The sequence below is a fragment of the Henckelia pumila genome, chromosome 1, assembly GCF_033568475.1.
Source record: "Henckelia pumila isolate YLH828 chromosome 1, ASM3356847v2, whole genome shotgun sequence".
Taxonomy (NCBI): domain Eukaryota; kingdom Viridiplantae; phylum Streptophyta; class Magnoliopsida; order Lamiales; family Gesneriaceae; genus Henckelia; species Henckelia pumila.
In genome coordinates, this window is record NC_133120.1 from 23,873,111 (window position 1) to 23,895,900 (window position 22,790).

At 39.9% G+C, this 22,790-nt stretch overlaps 1 protein-coding gene across 1 annotated transcript; it reads right to left on the minus strand.

Annotated features, from left to right (window-relative positions):
* Positions 1-553: 553 nt before the first annotated feature.
* On the minus strand, positions 554-2,085 carry LOC140860466 (uncharacterized mitochondrial protein AtMg00860-like). The gene is made up of 2 exons (XM_073263476.1): positions 1,912-2,085; positions 554-1,096 (listed from the first exon to the last, which is right to left on the minus strand). The coding sequence occupies exons 1-2, from the start codon at positions 2,083-2,085 to the stop codon at positions 554-556; spliced, it is 717 nt and encodes a 238-aa protein (XP_073119577.1).
* Between the last annotated feature and the right edge of the window lie 20,705 nt (positions 2,086-22,790).

Below are 22,790 nucleotides of genomic sequence, written 5' to 3' on the forward strand. Positions count from 1 at the left end.
AGCTTACCTCCTCTGCTGGGATACATCTACGAATTATACCATCTGCACAGATCTTAAAAAGCAAAGGATCTTCCCACAAAAATATTTCAACTCAGAGAATTTTTTTTTTCCGTTGATATTTCATGTGCAGGGGAATGAACTTACTTGATACATAGTTGACGATGTCAGCATACCATGGTAAATTCATTACCTTGAAGAGCTGTTCATCTGGGAAATCATCATGAATAACTTGCGTTTTCGTTCCTTGATTCTCCAGACGTGATAGATGATCCGCTACTTGATTTTCTGATCCCTTCCTGTTAATAATTTGCAAGTCAAATTCTTGTAAAAGCAATACCCAACGAATTAACCTAGGTTTAGCATCCTTCTTACTCATCAAGTATTTTAGTGCAAAATGGTCAGTGTGGACTATGACTTTGCTTCCCACAAAATATGATCTAAATTTGTCCAATGCAAACACTACGACGATAAGTTCCTTTTTTGTTGTGGCATAGTTCAGTTGGACGGCTGACAGTGTGATGCTGGCATAATAAATTACATGAAGTAATTTATCTCATTTCTGCCCAAGAACGACCCCCAATGTTGTGTCACTGACATCGCACATAAGCTCAAAAGGAAGACTCCAATCTGGTGCTACGATAACCAGTGCACTAGTCAACTTCTGCTTCAATATTTGAAAAGCCTGTAAACCCTCAGCATAAAAATTAAAAGGCACCTCCTTTATCAACAAATTCGTAAGGGGTTTAGCAATAGAAGAAAAATCCTTGATAAATCTTCTATAAAAACTAGCATGCCCTAGAAAACTTCTTATTCCTTTCAAATTCGTGGGAGGTGGAAGTTTTTCAATTACTTCTAGTTTTGCCCGATCCACCTCCACACCTTTTTCTGACACCTTGTGTCCTAAGACAATCCCATCTCTTACCATGAAATGATATTTTTCCCAATTCAGCACAAGATTACTTTCTTCATACCTCTGCAACACTTTTTTCAATTTACATAAACAAGCATCAAAAGAAGAACCAACCACAAAAAAATCATCCATGAAAACCTCAATAAATTTTTCTACCATGTCATGGAAGATAGCCATCAAGCAACGCTAAAAAGTAGCAGGGGCATTACACAGACCAAACGACATCCATTTATATGCAAAAGTACCATATAGACAAGTAAAAATAGTTTTGTGCTGGTCCTCAGGTGCTATGGGAATTTGCATATAACCCAAATAACCATCTAAAAAACAGTAAAAGGCATGCCCAGAAAGTCTCTCAACCATTTGATCAATAAAGGGGAGGGGAAAATGATCTTTACGAGTGACATCTTCAATTTTTTATAATCAATACATACTCGCCATCTCGTAACAGTCCTAGTAGGAATTAATTCATTATTTTTATTTTCAATAACAGTCAACCCTCCCTTTTTAGGCACTACTTGAATTGGACTCACCCATTCATTATTAGATATAGGATAAATAATACCTGCGTCGAGAAGTTTGATCACTTCTTTTTTCACTACCTCTTGCATAGCTGGGTTCAGACGCCTTTGTGGTTGAGTGGATGTCTTGTGCTCCGCCTCCATAAGTATCTTATGCATGCACATGGTTGGGCTGATTCCTTTGATATCCGCCAGGCTCCATCCTATGGCTCTTATATGCTCTCTGATCACTCGCAGCAATTTTTATTCCTCGCTCCCTATCAAAGAAGACGAACAGATTACTGACAGTTTATCATTCTTTAATAAATATAAATATTTTAAGTGAGAAGGGAGTGGTTTGAGTTCGAGCGTAGGGGGCTCCTCGGTTGATGGCTTCAATGGTTTTGGAATATGGCCAAGCTCCCCTATCTTGGTATTGATGGATCTTTCAAAGGGTGTAATCCCATCCAGATATCTTGCAACTTCATGAACTTCACTTACATTCTCCTCATCCATTGTTCCTGTCAAACAAATTTCTAATGGATCCACAGATAACTGTTCCTGCAAAGAACACTCAACCACTTCATCAGTAACATCAATTCTGAAACAATCAGAATTGTCCACAGGATAACGAAGGCCTTGAAAAACATTAAAAATCACACTCTCATCATTCATGCGCAAAATTAACTCTCCCTTATGCACATCAATCAAAGCCTTTCCAGTGGCTAAAAATGGTCTACTGATAAGTGAATTTTATGCACTTAATTTATATATGATTTGACTTGGATTTTGTGATGTATCGAGTGAATATTATGCGTATTTGTTGTTGTTTTTGTGAGTTGCAAGGATTTGAAGAAAATTAGCAAGAAGAAGCGGAAAGCCGAATTACGGGACAACAAACTTCAGAAAATTACTGGGAATGTTACAGACGTCCAAATCCGATCTTCACCGTTCAAATTGAATTTAGGATGTTTTAAAGTTTCTGTCCAAATTTCAGCTCGATCCGACGGCTAGAACTTAAATTATGATTTTTACAAAAATGCTGCGCAGATGGTGAAATGGAAGAACAAGTAGCGCCCCAGCTCTAGTTTTCCAGCGCTCCAGCGCCCGTAAGTTCATGTCCAAAGCGCCCCAGTGCCGTCTTTTGAGCGCTCCAGCGCTAGACGTTCGGCATTGAAAATTAAAATACGAAACGTGCGTGCCCCAACGCCGAATTATTAGCGCTCCAGCGCTGCGCAGTCTCCAAAAATATGGAAAGTCTTTAATCGAGTTTTAAAAGGGATTTTATGACTTATTCTGGAGGATACTAGGGTTTAGAGATTTTTCAGAGCATAGAGACGACTATTGAGAGTTTTGAAGTGCACAAGAGCTCGAGAATTTGATACGAAGACAGAAGACGGCGGCATCCGACGACGGAAAAGCTTAATTTTACTTCGTTCTAGTTTTCCTTTAAACTCTATTTTTCTAGTTTGATGGATTATTTGAAGAACAAGTTTGTTTGATCTTTGAATTTTTTATGAACTAATTTCTTAGTCTAGAGGTAGACGGATCTTGAGTGGAAACCATGATTGAGATATTTTGATTTATATATTTGAATTCTTCGCACAGTTTATTTGTGTTTTCCTGATTTTAATGCTTTCAATTTACTGGCCATAGATTGAATGATAATTGATTTAGAATCTATCACTCGAGAGAGGAGATTTTGAATACGACATAGGAAAATACATCTTTGATGTTTATATTGTTCGAGAGGCATATAACTTCATAAAAGTCATTAGAAGAATTCTTGTGCTATTTAGCAGATTTAATAGTTGAACTTAGATAGAGATATTGAGTTTGCTATTGAATACGAATTTCTGCTTGACACTCGAGAGAGGTAGTAGAAAATAATAGGGATTCTTGGCTAATAAACTAGAAGAATTGATAATTAAACATTCATTAGAAATAAATTGTGATGGACAGTCAAGTGAAGTCGAACCTCTAGCATTCATCGCTTATTGAATTTTCATCTCGTGAACTCGTGGTTATTTAGTTTTGTTTCTTGAAAATTTTAGTTTTATAAAAATCAAACCAATTTCGTAGCTCTACATAGGATTAGGATTTTATTAGTTGCAAATATTTGATATAATATCATTTATTCATTCTCCGTGGGATAGACTTGGACTTAATTCCTGTATTATAACTTGACATCGTGCGCTTGCGAGCGAAAACCACGCAACATCTACCTAAGATAAGAGGTATCTCACGATCCTCTTCCATGCCTAGCACAACAAAATCCACTGAAAAAATAAAATTATCAACCTTTACTAACACATCCTCCACAATCCCCCTCGGATATTTTATAGATCTGTCAACCAATTGAAGGGAGATAGTGGTTGGCTTAACTTCTCCAATACCTAGCTTCTCAAAACATGAATAAGACATAAGATTGATACTGGCACCTAAATCACATAAAGCCTTATTAAAAAATGATTTTTCAATTGTGCATGGAATTGAAAAGCTACGGGGATCCTTAAGTTTCGGAGGGAGTTTATTTTGTAAAATAGCAGAACATTCTTCCGACAACTTCTAAAAAAATTTCTGAACCCGAATTCAGTGGTTTCCAATAGATTTTGGTTAGCGTACAGTACGGTCCCTTCATCCATATATCCCGATCGAATCAACAACCATTGGTAAATCGAGAGTCGTTCGAGATTCGATAACTATGCAATGCATCTTGAAGATCAAATAGTGACATCGCATGTGCTACTAAGAAACCATTTCTTAAAACACATCATGTACTCTGGCCAGAGATTCGTCACACTGATATCTCCTCAGATTGCATAGGATATCCACACTCGCAAGTATGTGGTGAATCCTTGACAACAAAGCATCGACTCCTATATGTGTCGTAACTATACCCAATCCCGACACCTGATGGCCCCAATAGAGTCGGTAAACGAGTCAAAGCACAGTACTAGCATATAGAGTCTCAATGATGTTTCAAGTAGTAAGGACTAATGGTGTACAACCAAAACCGCGGACTTTATCCACTCGATAAGTGATAACCACTTGGAAAGTCCGGATAGGGTAGTTCGATCATTTGCATGCTTTGAACATCTCTATGTTCCATACCATTGAAACGTGGTACTCGGCATCGCAAATGCTAGTCTCAATCTCGAGCGATCCTTATCCTTATTAACGGACGGCTCAATCGACTAGGAACTGTTTAGAATATACAGTGACTATAAGATGTGTTTCATGATAGTCATCCCCATGTACTACCACATCTTACATACACTATAGTATATTCAAGGTCTTTATCAAAACAACTATAGTATATCACAATATAACAATATGAAGAAAGATAAAGTCATTGCCATTAATAAAAGTGTAAATTATATTAAACAAAAGATTGTTTATACATAGAGTCATCAAAGCCCTTAGCCACAAGTTGGCTCACCGGGCACCCACTCTTTCATAGGTAGATGTCCTCTCTTGGACTCATCCATTGAAAACCTTTTCAATATAGTATCGATGTAGGTAGCTTGAGTAAGTCCTATCATTCTCTTAGATCTATCTCTATAGATCTGTATCCCTAGAATATAGGACGCCTCACCCAAATCCTTCATCGAGAATCTACCTGATAATCATATCTTTGTTGACTGAAAAATCCCTACATCATTCCCAATGAGTAAGATGTCATCAACATAAAGTACTAAGAATGTCACAGCATCCTTAACTACTTTTTTTTACATGCACGGTTCCTCCGGGTTCTTGATGAAACCAAAATCCTTTATTGTTTCATCAAATTTCTGGTTCCAAGTTTTTGATGCTTGTTTGAGACCATAGATCGATCTCTGAAACTTGCATACCTTATGCTCGCTTCCCATGGATGTGAATCCCTCGGGCTGCATCATATAGATTTCTTCCTTAATGTTTCCATTAAAAAATGCAGTCTTCACATCCATTTGCCATATCTCATAGTCATACCATGCTGCTATGGCAATAAGAATTCTTATGGACTTGAACATTGCGACTGGTGAAAAAGTTTCATCATAGTCAACTCCTTGTCTTTGAGTATAACCTTTTGCCACCAATCGTGCCTTGTAGGTCAGTACCTTTCCATCAGGCCCAAGTTTTCTCTTATAGATCCATTTACACCCTATTGGAACAATTCCATCGGGAGGATCTACTAAAGTCCAAACTTGGTTTGTATGCATCGAATCTATTTCCGACTGCATAGCTTCAAGCCATAAATTCGAATCTGCATCAGAAATTGCTTCCTTGAAGTTTCTTGGATCACATCCAATGTCGGGTTCACTTTGATCCCCTTCAAGAAGAAAACCATATCTAATAGGAGGCCTAGAAGTCCTCTCGGATCTTCTAGTAATAGGCGTGTCAATCCATGGTTCCTGAGGTGTAGGATCATTATTTTGTATCTTGGGTTCTTCTCGAATTTCTTCGAGTTCCATCATCTTACCTTTCTTATCCAATAAGAACTCCTTCTCCAAGAAGGTGGCATTCCTTGAAACAAACACTTTTGTTTCAGTAGGATGATAGAAATAATATCCGATTCAATTCTTCGGATACCCTACAAAATAACATAAGGTGGATCGACTATCCAACTTATCTCCCACTGTCTGCTTTACGTAAGCAGGACATCCCCAAATCCTCAAGTACGAATACTTAGGAGCTTTGCCATTCCATAACTCGTATGGTGTTTTGTTCACTGCTTTAGTGTGAACGTTGTTCAACAACAATACCGCTGTTTCAAGAGCATAGCCCCAAAACGAAGGTGGGAGCTCAGTGAAGCTCATCATGGATCGAACCATGTCCAACAAAGTTCGATTGCGACGCTCCGAAACACCATTAAGCTGAGGTGTCATAGGAGGAGTCCACTAAAAGAGAATCCCATTCTCTTTTAGATAGCTCAAAAACTTGGTACTCAAGTATTCTCCACCTCGATCTGATCGAAGTGCTTTAATCCTCTTACCTAGTTTGTTTTCTACTTCAGCCTTGAATTCTTTGAACTTTTCAAATGATTCAGACTTATATTTCATCAAATATAAGTACCCATACCTAGAATAATCATCAGTAAAGGTAATGAAGTAGGTGTGACCAAATTTTGTACCAATACTAAATGGTCCGCAAACATCCGTATATCAAATCCAATAGATTTTGACTACGCTCAGGTTTTCCTTTGAAAGGAGATTTAGTTATTTTTCCTTTCAGGCAGGACTCACAAGTAGGTAGAGAGTTAATATCAGACATATCAAACATGCCCTCTCCCACTAGCTTGTTCATCCTCCTTGAGGAAATATGACCTAGCCTAGCATGCCAAAGGTTTGCCGGGTTTTGACTATCGATTTTCCTTTTGTTCGTTGTTACCGGTTTATCAACATAATTTATTGGAACGTCTTTTAATTTTAAGTTATATAGATCGTTTTCAAGTTGTCCATTTCCAATCAAACATTCATTCTTGTAAATATTGCAAATCTCATTCACAAAATTGCAAGAAAAACCATCTCTATCAAGCATAGAAACAGAAATAATATTTTTAATCAAGTCTGGAACAAATAAAACATCTCTCAAAAGTAAATTAAAATCGGTCTGCAAAATTAAATAAACGTCTCCCACAGCTTTGGCTTCAACTCTAGAACCATTTCCGAGCCTCAGCTGGGTCTCACCCATTCTAAGCTTGCGACATCTTGTCATCACCTGCAAATCATTGCAAATGTGAGATCCACATCCGGTATCCAATACCCAAGAAGTAGTATTAAGTGAAACATTTATTTCAATATAAAACATACCCTTCGCAGTTCGCAACTGCTCTAGATATTCCTTGCAGTTACGTTTCCAATGACCGGGTTTCTTGCAGTGATGGCAAACATCCTTGGACTTTTCCATGTTTGAAGCCTTTGTCTTGTTCTTCTTCTCGGGTCCGGTTTTCTTGGATGGGGCAGAACGTTTCTTACCCTTTGTACTTGGCCCCTTCTTAGCAGAAGAAGAGGAGCCCACCAAGAGAACCGGTTTATCCTTCTTTAAAGTGGCTTCATAAGTTACAATCATATTGACCATCTCTTCAAGGGAGGCCTCTATCTTGTTCATATTGAAATTCACCACAAAACCGTCAAACGATGAAGGAAGAGAGAGAAGTAATAAGTCCACATTGAGTTCATTCTCTAATATTAATTCAAGAGTTACCAACTTCTGAATGAGCCAAATCACGCGTACCCCATGATCACGGACCGAAGTCCCTTCACGCATGCGACACGTCATTAACTCTTTTACAGTAGCGAACCTTTCAGCTCTCGATTGAGCCCCAAAAAGTTTCTTGAGTTGTACGTGAATGTCAGCAGCATTCACGGTATCCTCAAATCGCCTCTGGAGTTCATCAGACATCGAAGCTTGCATATAGCATTTGGCCTTGATATCATGGTCCCACCATTTATCAAGTTTGGCCAACTCTTCCCGACTTATATCAGCTGGTGCTTCCTTCGGAGGAGATTTTTTCTAACACGTAGAACATCTTCTCCGAGGTCAAGACAATCTTCAACTTACGGAACCATTCCGTATAGTTTGCGCCAGTCGAGAGCTGAAATTTATCTTAATCGAGAATAGAGAATAGTGGATTGCGCGAATTCATCTTAATGAAATACTGAAAAGAAACAGACAATAATCAGTGATTGTTTAATTAATTTACTAAGACATAAAATAGGCGAAATTTATTTTATCAATCTCACTCCCACTATTTTAACGATTTCACTACCCTCTAGTGAAAATGAGAAACATTTTCTTTAGTGGGAACATGGAGTCCAATTGACAAACTATAGTCCCGAATAATATCAGCCAACCATAATTTTCAAAAGGTAGAGCCCAATTGCTTCCAAAGCAACCTCCATGTTTTTACCTCATGTCCAATAAGAGCCCAATAATATGATGCCGTTTATTGTGACATGTCAAGATGACCCATCAATATCAAGTTGTGATGGACGGTCGCCATGTGGATCCCCAATAATATGAGTCAATCCCATGGGAGTTCCATCCAACTTACAACATGTGTCGATCCAATGTACAGCTTTCCGACGAACGGGCCCCCCTAATAATATGAGCCGGACCGTATCCGCGGGTAGCATCTCATACATTGATCGTTGATGGAAGGTAGGAACATTTAAACAATATTTAAATTTCCTTTATTTATCTTGATATCAATTTTAAATCATATTTAAAATGAGAGATTTTAATTTTTAAAATTTGTCTCATCATTTAAAATTTGTATGCTTGCGGGATTCATACAATTTAGTCTAAACATGCATACAACGATAATATCATATATTATATTTTAGGATGATCGATTCCATTACTAATCGACCCGTGCTTGCCAATCACGAGTCTAAGTCCAATCCTAGGTGATATGCATGTATGCAATGCAATCCTATTACATTGTGTTTCCAATTTACATTTCTTCAGTCTTTATCATTGCTTGCTGGTCTCACCTCGATCTTCAAAAACTCCCACTATTTCTAGTGAATTTACAATAAATTACTATGAAAAATAAAGGGATACATTGTAGGGGTGGGAACGGGTCATAAACTAGGCCCACTTTTATTACAAATGATAAAATCAAATTTGGGCCATAAACCAGGCCCATTAATAAAACCCAACAATCAATAATAAATTCAAATGTAAACAACCTAGCATACACCTATAATATTGGTCATGGAAATCGATCATCCTTATCCAATAATATTTAATTCAAAAATTAATTTATTGGATATCATGCAATGGCAATAAATATAAATAGATAAAATCATATTTCATACATAAAATCTTATTTTATATATAAAATCATATTTTATCTAGTTTATCCATAAAATCATATTTTACATATAAAATCCAATTTTATACATAAAATCATATTTTATTATCAATTGTACCAAAATTAATAATTAAAGATTTAATTTATGGGATTAAATTTATAAATTTCCAAAATTCAAAATTTATCCAAAAATTAATTTTCTTAAAAATTTTGGGCTCAAACAATTTTGACCCATTGTCTCGTGGACCAACTGAAACAATTTTCAATCGGGCCCAAAACTGGGCCCAAAACCATTTTGGGCTAGAATTCATAATTCACAAAAAAATTTAATTTTTAATAAAAAAAAATTTCTGGGCAGCCCGGGACAATCCTGGGCTGCCCGCCCGTCGCAGGGCTGGACTCGTCCAGCCCAGCTGCGCGGGCTAGGGCAACGCTTGCCCTAGCTCGCGCAGGGGTGCTGCGTGCAGCCCATCTGCGCGCAGGGCTGCTCGCTACCTTCGGGCAGCGGGCAGCCCGAAAATATTTTTTTTTTCTTTTCCGTTTTATTTTTCTGAAAAATCGAGGCATTGTACAATCGATAAAATTTTAATCGTAAAATCCGAGAACAGCCTTGCTCTGATACCACTGTTGGAACACGGTCGTTCTCCGGATCGAAAAAGAAAGTGATACCCGGTGCAGCAGAAGTTTTAAATTTTATATGGAATGATTCCATATGGGTATCAAATTCCTACGATTAAAATTGATAATATAAAATTTAAACAATATAAATTTTACCTTAAAATCTCGAAACGAGATTATGGACACCAACAGATTAAACTGCTCTTGTTGTATATCTCAGGAACTGATGAATGAACAATTCTTCAATCAGGTCCACGAACAGAAGTTTAATCCCTCTGATAGACTGCAATAGAAAGTCTATCATAAGTTTCTACGAAGAGATAGAATAGATATGATCTGCTAATTCAGACTGCAAATTCAAAATTCGCAGACTGAAAATTCTCCAAGACAGAGAGAGGGGGGCGGCCGAAATTCCTAGACTGGAGGCTAGGGTTTTTCAAAAATCTGAGTGTAAGTTGTCTGTAATTTCTGTACTGCAATAACTTATTTATAATATGGGCTGCTAACAGCTTAGGGCCCATTAGTCCTAAGTTCAAGTCTAACAAGCAAAGCCCGCATGTTCAGAAATTAATATAAAATTCATCGTGACTCAGATTGATAAACCAATTTCACCAATGTGCACAGAAACCATTTCTGCATCTTTTAAAGTCAAGATAAATTTTCTGAATCCGAATTCAGTGGTTTCCAAAAATGTCCATCACTATGTCATTTTAAGAAATCTTACTCCCTCTACTCTTAAATAAGAAGTCTCACTTCTTTATTCACTAAATTTAACTCTTTAAATTTAATTATCTCAACGGGGATTAGAAATCCATTACTTGTGTGACCCTCAATGGTTCAGGGATACATCTAGCCGTGGGCTCACAACTCCTTGTGACTCGGAACAACAATTTCCGACTTGCTCATCGAATCATGGTAAGAGCACCTAGCAACATCGCCCCATGATTCCCTAGGTATCACTGATAGTGCCTGCAAGAACCAATAGATTTTGGTTAGCGTACAGTACGGTCCCTTCATCCATATATCCCGATCGAATCAACAACCATTGGTAAATCGAGAGTCGTTCGAGATTCGATAACTATGCAATGCATCTTGAAGATCAAATAGTGACATCGCATGTGCTACTAAGAAACCATTTCTTAAAATACATCATATACTCTGGCCAGAGATTCGTCACACTAATATCTCCTCAGATTGCATAGGATATCCACACTCGCAAGTATGTGGTGAATCCTTGACAACAAAGCATCGACTCCTATATGTGTCGTAACTATACCCAATCCCGACACCTGATGACCCCAATAGAGTCGATAAACGAGTCAAAGTACAGTACTAGCATATAGAGTCTCAATGATGTTTCAAGTAGTAAGGACTAATGGTGTACAACCAAAACCACGGACTTTATCCACTCGATAAGTGATAACCACTTGGAAAGTCCGGATAGGGTAGTTCGATCATTCATCGTATGAATATCCATTTTCATGCTTTGAACATCTCTATGTTCCATACCAATGAAACGTGGTACTCGGCATCGCAAATGCTAGTCTCAATCTCGAGTGATCCTTATCCTTATTAACGGACGGCTCAATCGACTAGGAACTGTTTAGAATATACAGTGATTATAAGATGTGTTTCATTATAGCCATCCCCATGTGCCACCACATCTTACATATACTATAGTATATTCAAGGTCTTCATCTAAACATCTTATAGTATGTCACAACATAATAATATGATAAAAGATAAAGTAAATGCCATTATAAAAGTGTAAATTATATTAAACAAAAGATTGTTTATACATAGAGTCATAAAAGCCCTTAGCCACAAGTTGGCTCACCGGGCACCCAGTTTTTCAACGTACTCTTCTATATTCAGATTCCCCTATTTCAGATTTGCAAACTCTGCACCCTTGTCCTTTCTGTACGACACTGGAAAGAAACGTTGATAAAATTCTTTTGTAAATAGTTTCCAAGTGATAGTCGTACCTCGATTTTCAAGAGCTCTCTTGGTTGTTATCCACCAACTCTTGGCAACATCATGTAGTTGGTGCCCAATCAATCTGACTCTTCTGTCATCTGTATAATCTAGGGAATCAAACAACATTTCCATATCCTCTAACCAGCCTTCACATTCAACTGAGTTCTCGGTTCCTTTCAAAGTAGGCGGCTTGAAGGATTGAAATCTTTTCAATAAAGTCTCCATAGGTGTTGCTGTAACATCCATTAGATCATTGGATGTACTCCCCTGTTCTGGTCTAGGAGCATCTGCGGCCTGTGGCACATCTGCCTGTTATGGTGGAGGAACGACCAATGTCTGTCTAGTAACCAGTGCTTGACGAGGAGGCATATCTGATATTCAAAAGGATTAGCACACAATTGTATCAATATATCAGACTTACCCATTCTATTTCAGTCACCCTCTGATTAGCATTTTCATGCCTTCTCTAGAGATCAAGTTCTGATCCAAAACCGATTCTAATTCATTCTCAAATAATACATACTTGATAAAGCAATAAATCGTGCTTATAAAATCAATACACATAATCATGTGATCAATTTAATCTAAAACATTAAATCATGCAAGCAAAATCAATCTGTAACGCCAAGAACTTCTAAAATTCTAAAATCATGCCTAAAACTATTTTCAGTATTTATATTTTAAATTTCTTGAAGTTAATTTTTTAAGTTTCAGTTAAAGTTAGCCTTGCTTAACTTATTTGAATTAAATGCCTTGAACTGTTTAGTTAGTAATTTTTATCCAGGCAGGCGACGACGGTGGGCTTCGGTGGTTTATTTTCAAGATTTTTAATTTTAAGATTTTAAGTTAGAGGTAAAAGAGGGGTTTTGGCCAAAAATGCAAATTTTGAATTTTTAGGGGTCAAAAAGCAATTTTATCATTTTCTTGGGTTATTTCCTAAATTTTCCATAAAATAGGATTTTATTAAATCCCGGTTAGTGGAATTTCAATTAAAATGTTTAGAGTTGAAATTTTAAATTTAGAAGTTTGAAAATAGCAAAAAGTTTGAGGTAAAAAGTTTTAATAGTACAAGTAGTACTTTTGCTAGTACAAGTGAAATTTTAAAACACTACACACAATACACTACACTTTTAATTTACACTATCATTAAAACATTTCAATTAAAATCAAGACACAAACCCTAACTCCCAAACCCTAGCCCTAGCCGCCCACTTCTCCCCTCTCCCTTGAAGAAGCCGTCCAACCCCTCCAGCCGCCGCCTGCCGCTGCTGCCGCCGTCCCAGCCACCGGAGAAGCTCCCCTAGGTGCTTAGCTTGGTGTTTGGTTGAAGTTCCACTCTCATCTCCTCTTCTTGTTCGAAATTTGTTGGTAGATTGGTGAAGGCAAGTGTAACTATTTCTTTGGGCTAACATTCAAGCAATATCTACCCCCACCCTTAAGACTTCTTGCAATAATTTCGAAAATGCATGATGTTGTGATGTTAGGGTTTCGAATTTGGGCATTTAAGGGGCTGATTTTGCTAAATGTGTTATGGGGTTGAGTTTATGTGATTTAATGTTGAGTATATGTGCAATGAAATGGATTTATATGGATGTTCTTGCCAAAATTCGAATTTTCAGAATGTATAAGGACCTAAATTTTGAAATTTTGCATGTGTAGGGGCTGAAATTTAATTGATGTTGAAGTATTTAATGGTCTTGCATTGGTCTTGATTGATTGTTCAACATTTTGGAGTTTTGATGGTTAATTCTTGATGTTCTTGATATGTGTTGTGAAAGTGTGGATTGAGTGTAGCCCAAGTGTTTGGGAAAAGTCCTAATAGAGGTTATTTGAGGTGTTTGGGTGTTTGGTGTGGAGATAAGTTGAGGAAAGTGGGCTAAGTGTTTGAATTGTTGGAATTGGAGGTGTGTGAGGTGCAGGGCAGTACTGTTCACGGGGCAGGGCAGGGCTGGTCTGAGGTCTGGGAAGTGTTTGGTCTGAACCATAGTAAAGTTCGTGTCGTTGTGGTCGCGTCGATATAAAATATGCTCGATTCGGATAAGAATTGAGTGAGTTATGGATTTTTCAAATTTGGGTGTAAGTGCAGATTTTTCCTTTGAATAGGGGCTGTCCGATTTTTGTGTTTTGAAAATTTGCTCTTTTGATCTTTTGATGATACCACTTATTCCTTGGGATGATTTGGAGTGTTTGTTGAGTGTCGGTTCAAGCGGGACAGGTTTTGGATAAGACATGACAAAGTTAAGGGCTTTTCGGTTTACTTGCTCGAGTTAAGTCAAGTTTGAGGATTTTGTTGGGTAAGTTGTCTTCTTTGGACTTAGGGGCAGCCACTCATCCACCTTAAACTCACATTTTCGAGTCGAGTCTCATGTCTTAAAGATTGCTTATTCGTGTGCATTTGACGTGTTCTTGAGTTTAATAAAGAAAAAGGAAGTTTACTTGTTTGCATGCCATTTAATGTATGAGTTGAGTCTTTATAAATGAAAAGGGAAAAGAAAGCAAATACTTTTGAATGAAGTGATCTGTTTGTGACAAGAGGGGTGTTGCTAGGCCGGGGGATGCCTCGGTCTACTCACCAAGAGGTTATAGAGGTTAGGCAAGGAGCAAGAGACATCTTGTTTACCCTTGCCACAGAGGGGCAATGTGGGATCGGGAGGCATCTCGGTCTCCTTGCCATAGAGGGGTTAAGTTCGTCGGGAGAAATCTCGTCGTCTTGCCGGCATAGTGCACTGCAGCCATGATCATGATCGAAACAGAGGGTCACAAATCAGGGATCGGATTTCTAAGAGGAAAAAGTAAAGAAAAGTTTAAAAGTTAAAGTTTCACAATTTTAGTTGACTCGTTTTGCATTGATGTCAGTCTTTCAGTTATGCATGAGTCTAAGTTGAATGTTATGAAAGTTAAACTTTATCATAGTGTGAGTTCATTAATGCATGATTTCTATATCTTTCTAGTTTCATGCATATTACAGTTTAAGTTGAGTTTTTGCATCACGTATTTTAAACCCTTGTTATTATCCTAGTTATGCTTGTTGAGTCTTTAGACTCACTATGCTTGAATGTTTGCAGGTGAGGATTTTGTGGAGGAGACGGAGGGGCGTGATCTACTGGGATGAGGCCATCGGTAGTGCGAGGCCCAGTGACCGTTGCTTCCTTTTAGTTTATGTTTTTCCGCACAGTTATCGAATTTGTAATAATGAAGTATTATTTGAGATCTTGTAGTATTTATAGCCAGGATGTGCATTCCCTGTGCTACAGCTTATGTTTTGAAGTACGTTTTCCGCTTTTGCAAGTTTATGATTATCGTTGGAATTAATTTTAAATGCTTTAGTTTACTTTATGCTGTAACCGGGAGGTGGTTACTAGGATTGCATGTTTATGTTTAACGCACTTAAGTTTTGAAGTCAATTTTCTTTCCTTATTTAAATTGTTGTTTGAGTCTTGATGGCTTATTTGTTTTACAAATAGGTCATGGAAAATTTTTTAAAAATCCGTAATTTTCCTTTATTTTAATTATAGTCTAGTAGCGAGTAGTTAGGGTCGTTTCAGTTGGTATCAGAGCGCGGTCTTGGTTTGGGCTGAGCCTACTGCCGATTGCTGAAACTCAGGGGATCTTGCCTCAAAGTCTGTAAGATTTAAGTTTAATGTTTTTAATTTTCTTAAAGTTTTGATGTACTAGTTTCTTGAGTTATTGAGAAATTTAAAATTTGAAGTAAAATATTTTTCTAAGGCATGAAATTTGAATGTTGGATTTTCTCAATGCGTTTAGATGGCTCGTCATCGTGATCCGCGTGCAGTTACGCCTTTACCGCCACCGCCTTCACCGCCGCCGCAGGTGGATGTAGGAGGACAGGTGCTAGCGGGATTGGCCCGCATTCTCGAGCGTCATGTGGATGCTCCTAGAGCTGGGATGGGGACTGCTTATGAGCAGTTTCGGAAGATGAATCCGAAGGACTTCGCTGGCACCACTGATCCGTTGATAGCGGAGGGTTGGATCCGCTCCCTTGAGGTGATATTTCGCTATATGCAGATGGGAGATCCAGATAGAGTGAGATTTGCTGTGTTTCTCCTCCAGGATGATGCCTGCCCTCTGGTGGGAGGGTATGGAGAAGATTGTGAACCCAGCTACTCTACCTTGGGCTGAGTTCAAGAAGTTGTTCTTTGAGAAGTACTTTACTGCTGATGTGAGAGCCCGTTTGAAGACGGAGTTTATGAGCTTGAGGCAGGGTGATCTGTCGGTAGCTCAGTTCGTGGTGAAGTTTGAGAGAGGCTGCCATTTCGTGCCGTTGATTTGAGATGATGAGAAAGAGAAGCTGGAGAACTTTCTTGTAGGGCTTCGACCTACCATCCGTAGGGATGTGCTGATGGCTGAGCCATCTGATTATGCTTCAGCACTGAGGCGTGCCTTGAGGTCCGAGCAGACGCTGAGAGATATTAGCGCGGAGGCGCATGGCAAGAGGCCCTTCCCTCATCAGGGCCACTCTCAGCAGCAGCAGCACGGCAAGAAGCCGTATCATGGACCCACGAGACAGCAGCGACAGCAGGCACCGCAGGGGCGTCAGGCCCAGAGACAGGTTCCTCCCAAGGCTGGGGAGAAGCCTATTTGTCAGTTTTGCCATCGTCCGCATTTTGGGAAGTGTTTGAAGGATGCTGGAGTTTGCTTCAAGTTCAAGAAGCCAGGACATATGTCTACCCATTGTCCAGAGCTGAGGAGGCCCGTGCAGGGCAGAGTGTTCGTGATGGAGGCCGAGCAGGCCGACCCAGACACTACTCTTCTCACAGGTAATATCTTAACTTTTGGGTTAGAGCAGTTAAAGATTTGTAGATGCATGTGACTCTAAGTCTTTGCTTGTTTGAGGTTTTCTCTAAGTATCTTGCTGTTTTTCTTAGGTCCTTTGACTGTTTTGATTGAATAGTATTTTGTTTGGGAATTGCTGAATTAGAATGAGCCTAAGTAGAACTCGTGGTTTTGTAACTTCAACCTTTTCGTCGTTGTCACTGCTGCTATGCAGGTAGGATTGTTGTGGCAGGAGTAGCCACGAGAGCCTTATTAGACTCAGGAGCTACTCATTCTTTTATTTCGGAGTCTTTTGTCCTAGAGCGCGACATTCAGAGCGAAGAGTTGGAGGTCGGATTCTCAGTTACTATCCCTTTCGGGGAAGAGCTATCCACCAGGAGCTTGGTGAGAGACCTTGTGTTGCTTTTGCAGGGTCAGTCAGTGGTAGAAGACCTCATAGTGCTACCTTTGCCAGAGTTTGACCTGATTCTTGGGTTGGATTGGATGACGAAGAATGCAGTGATGATAGACTTCCAGCAGAGATCAGTGTTAGTCAGGCCTGAGGGCGAGGAACCGTTTTGGTTTGAGGCTGCCAAGAGCTTGAGGAAGACTCAAGTCATTTCTACTTTGCAAGCTCAGAGGCTTGTACTTAGTGGGTGTGAGTCATTTCTAGCAAGTTTATCTTTGACAGAGCTGCCAGAGCGACCAGTTATTTCTGATATGGCTATCCTCAGGGAGTTTGAGGATGTGTTCCCTAGCGATGTTGTGGGAATTCCGCCCGATAGAGAAGTGAAGTTCTCTATAGATTTGGTTCCCGGTACTGTGCCTATCTCCAAGGCACCGTACAGGTTGGCTCCTACCGAAATGAAGGAGTTAAAAGAGCAGATTCAAGAGTTGCTTGACAAGTGATTCATTCGCCCTAGTTTCTCCCCTTGGGGCGCACCAGTCCTCTTTGTTAAGAAGAAGGACGGTAGTCTAAGACTGTGCATAGACTACCGAGGTTTGAACGGAGTAACTGTGAAGAACAAGTACCCATTACCTAGGATCGAGGACCTCTTCGATCAATTGCAAGGTGCATCCGTCTTTTCGAAGATTGATCTTCGTTCAGGTTATCACCAGTTGAAGGTGAAGGAGCCAGATGTGGCGAAAACAGCTTTTAGGACTCGTTACGGTCATTACGAGTTCCTTGTGATGCCGTTTGGGATGACGAACGCGCCCGCGGTTTTCATGGATCTTATGAACCGCGTGTTTCAGCCTTACTTGGACCGCTTTGTCATTGTTTTCATCGATGACACCCTCATTTATTCGAAGGATAGAGTGGAGCATGAGCAGCATTTGAGGACCGTTCTCGAGGTGCTTCGAGAGCTCAAGTTGTTGGCCAAGTTTGATAAGTGTGAATTCTGGTTGGAGAAAGTTGCTTTCTTGGGTCATATTATTTCTAAGAGCGGTGTGGAAGTAGATCCTTCGAAGGTTCAAGCAGTGAAAGAGTGGGCTGCACCGAGGAATGCGTCTGAGATCCGCAGTTTTCTTGGATTAGCCGGATATTACCGAAAGTTTATCAAAGGCTTTTCCACCATTGTTGTGCCTATGACAGCGTTGACTAAGAAGAACGCCAAGTTCATTTGGAGTGCCGAGTGTCAGAAGAGCTTTGATGCTTTGAAGGAAGCTCTTACAACAACGCCAGTGTTGACCATGCCGTCCGGGCAAGGTGATTTTGTGGTTTACACTGATGCTTCCAAGTTAGGATTGGGAGCAGTTTTGATGCAGCGAGGCAGAGTTATAGCCTATGCTTCTAGGCAATTGAAGGAGCACGAGAAGAACTACCCTACTCATGATCTAGAGTTGGCAGCGGTAGTGTTTGCTCTTAAGATTTGGAGACACTATCTCTATGGAGAGAAGAGTCAGATCTTCACAGACCAAAAAAGCCTCAAGTACTTCTTCACCCAGAAGGAGTTGAATATGAGGCAGCGTAGGTGGTTAGAGTTGGTGAAAGACTATGACTGCGATATTAGCTACCACCCGGGTAAAGCTAACGTGGTTGCAGATGCTTTGAGCAGGAAGACCGCAGTGCTTACCTCCTTGTCAGTAGCTAGACCGTTGCAGGTTGAGATTCAGAAGTACGGTCTTGAGTTTTATGCGAGTGGTAGAGCTCCCCGTTTGTCTTCCCTAAGTGTGCATACTACACTTTTTGACCGTATCCATGCAGCGCAGTCAGTTGATGAGCAGATCAGGAAGTGGAGACAGAGGGACGAAGAGAAAGGCAGCGGTTTGTATGCTGTGGTAGAAGGGATTGTGAGGTACAGAGGTAGATTTTGGGTTCCCGCAGGTGATTCTCTGCGAGTTACTATCATGGCAGAGGCACATACGTCGCCGTACTCAATCCACCCTGGTAGTACGAAGATGTATCGGGATCTTCAGCAGCTTTATTGGTGGCCAGGCATGAAAAGTGACATTGCCCGATTCGTGTCAGAATGCCTGACATGCCAGCAGGTTAAGGCGGAGCATCAGAGACCCACCGGTTTGCTTAAGCCTCTCCCTATTCCGGAGTGGAAGTGGGAGAATATCTCCATGGATTTTTTCGTGGGATTGCCGAAGACATTGAGAGGTTCGAATGCCATTTGGGTGATTGTAGACCGTCTCACTAAGTCGGCTCACTTTCTTCCAGTGAAGATGTCTTTCTCGATGACTCAGCTTGCGGAGTTGTATATCCGGGAGATAGTCAGACTACATGGTATTCCAGTCTCCATAGTGTCTGATAGAGATCCGCGGTTTACTTCGTCTTTTTGGAAGAGTCTTCATTCCTCTTTGGGTACTAAGTTGATTTTTAGTACCGCCTTTCACCCGCAGACCGATGGCCAATCGGAGAGGGTGATTCAGATTTTGGAGGATCTTTTGAGAGCGTGTGCTATTGATTTTCAAGGAAGTTGGGAGTCGAGGCTACCACTAGTGGAGTTTGCGTACAATAACAGTTTTCAGTCCACTATTGGCATGGCTCCATATGAGGCGCTTTATGGGAGGAAGTTTAGATCTCCAGTGTTGTGGGATGAGATAGGTGAGAGATCAGACTTTGGTCCGGAGATTGTTCAGTTGACCACCGAAGTAGTAGCTAAGGTCCGTGATAGGATGAGGGCTGCCCAGAGTAGGCAGAAGAGCTATGCTGATCACCGGAGGAGAGACTTGGAGTTCTCGGTGGGTGATCATGTTTTTATCCGTATTGCACCCATGAAGGGTGTGATGAGGTTTGGAAAGAAATGGAAGTTGGCACCGAGGTTCATAGGGCCCTTCGAGATTTTGGATAGGGTAGGGGTACTGGCTTATAGAGTGGCCTTGCCGCCTAACCTTGATAAGATCCATAATGTCTTCCATGTGTCGATGTTGAGGAAGTACATCTCGAACCCATCCCATGTGCTTAGTTTGGAACCGCTTCAGCTATCTCCTCACTTGACCTATGAGGAGAAGCCCATCCGGATTTTGGATAGACAGGAGAGAAGACTCCGTAACAAGTCGATTCCAATGATCAAGGTGAGATGGCAGAACCATTCGGATGAAGAGGCCACTTGGGAAGCAGAAGCAGATATCAGAGTTCGATATCCGAAGCTTTTTGGTAAGTTCTAATTTCGAGGACGAAATTCCTCATTAGGAGGGAGGAATTGTAACGCCAAGACCTTCTAAAATTCTAAAATCATGCCTAAAATTATTTTCAGTATTTATATTTTAAATTTCTTGAAGTTAATTGTTTAAGTTTCAGTTAAAGTTAGCCTTGCTTGACTTATTTGAATTAAATGCCTTGAACTGTTTAGTTAGTAATTTTTATCCAGGCAGGCGACGACGGTGGGCTTCGGTGGTTTATTTTCAAGATTTTTAATTTTAAGATTTTAAGTTAGAGGTAAAAGAGGGGTTTTGGCCAAAAATGCAAATTTTGAATTTTTAGGGGTCAAAAAGCAATTTTATCATTTTCTTGGGTTATTTCCTAAATTTTTCCATAAAATAGGATTTTATTAAATCCGGGTTAGTGGAATTTCAATTAAAATGTTGGGAGTTGAAATTTTAAATTTAGAAGTTTGAAAATAGCAAAAAGTTTGAGGTAAAAAGTTTTAATAGTACAAGTAGTACTTTTGCTAGTACAAGTGAAATTTTAAAACACTACACACAATACACTACACTTTTAATTTACACTATCATTAAAACATTTCAATTAAAATCAAGACACAAACCCTAACTCCCAAACCCTAGCCCTAGCCGCCCACTTCTCCCCTCTCCCTTGAAGAAGCCGTCCAACCCCTCCAGTCGCCGCCTGCCGCTGCTGCCGCCGTCCCAGCCACCGGAGAAGCTCCCCTAGGTGCTTAGCTTGGTGTTTGGTTGAAGTTCCACTCTCATCTCCTCTTCTTGTTCGAAATTTGTTGGTAGATTGGTGAAGGCAAGTGTAACTATTTCTTTGGGCTAACATTCAAGCAATATCTACCCCCACCCTTAAGACTTCTTGCAATAATTCGAAAATGCATGATGTTGTGATGTTAGGGTTTCGAATTTGGGCATTTAAGGGGCTGATTTTGCTAAATGTGTTATGGGGTTGAGTTTATGTGATTTAATGTTGAGTATATGTGCAATGACATGGATTTATATGGATGTTCTTGCAAAAATTCGAATTTTCAGAATGTATAAGGACCTAAATTTCAAAATTTTGCATGTGTAGGGGCTGAAATTTAATTGATGTTGAAGTATTTAATGGTCTTGCATTGGTCTTGATTGATTGTTCAACATTTTGGAGTTTTGATGGTTAATTCTTGATGTTCTTGATATGTGTTGTGAAAGTGTGGATTGAGTGTAGCCCAAGTATTTGGGAAAAGTCCTAAGAGAGGTAATTTGAGGTGTTTGGGTGTTTGGTGTGGAGATAAGTTGAGGAAAGTGGGCTAAGTGTTTGAATTGTTGGAATTGGAGGTGTGTGAGGTGCAGGGCAGTACTGTTCACGGGGCAGGGCAGGGCTGGTCTGAGGTCTGGGCAGTGTTTGGTCTGAACCATAGTAAAGTTCGTGTCGTTGTGGTCGCGTCGATATAAAATAGGCTCGATTCGGATAAGAATTGAGTGAGTTATGGATTTTTCAAAATTGGGTGTAAGTGCAGATTTTTCCTTTGAATAGGGGCTGTCCGATTTTTGTGTTTTGAAAATTTGCTCTTTTGATCTTTTGATGATACCACCTATTCCTTGGGATGATTTGGAGTGTTTGTTGAGTGTCGGTTCAAGCGGGACAGGTTTTGGATAAGACATGACAAAGTTAAGGGCTTTTCGGTTTACTTGCTCGAGTTAAGTCAAGTTTGAGGATTTTGTTGGGTAAGTTGTCTTCTTTGGACTTAGGGGCAGCCACTCATCCACCTTAAACTCACATTTTTGAGTCGAGTCTCATGTCTTAAAGATTGCTTATTCGTGTGCATTTGACGTGTTCTTGAGTTTAATAAAGAAAAAGGAAGTTTACTTGTTTGCATGCCATTTAATGTATGAGTTGAGTCTTTATAAATGAAAAGGGAAAAGAAAGCAAATATTTTTGAATGAAGTGATCTGTTTGTGACAAGAGGGGTGTTGCTTGGCCGGGAGATGTCTATCATGAAACACATCTTATAGTCACTGTATATTCTAAACAGTTCCTAGTCGATTGAGCCGTCCGAAAATAAGGATAAGGATCGCTCGAGTTTGAGACTAGCATTTGCGATGCAGAGTACCACGTTTCATTGGTAGGGAACATAGAGATGTTCGAAGCATGCAAATGGATATTCATATGATGAATGATCGAACTACCCTATTCGGACTTTCCAAGTGGTTATCACTTATCGAGTGGATAAAGTCCGCGGTTTTGGTTGTACACCATTAGTCCTTATTACTTGAAACATCATTGAGACTCTATATGCTAGTACTGTGCTTTGACTCGTTTACCGACTCTATGGGGGTCATCAGGTGTCGGGATTGGGTACAGTTACGACGCATATAGGAGTCGATGCTTTGTTGTCAAGGATTCACCACATACTTGCGAGTGTGGATATCCTATCGATCTGAGGAGATATTAGTGTGACGAATCTCTGGCCAGAGTACATGATGTGTTTTAGGTTAATGGTTATCCTAGTAACACATGCGATGTCACTAATAGATCTCCAAGATGTTGTGCATAGTTATCGAATCTCGAACGACTCTCGATGCACCAATGGTTGTTGATTCGATCGGG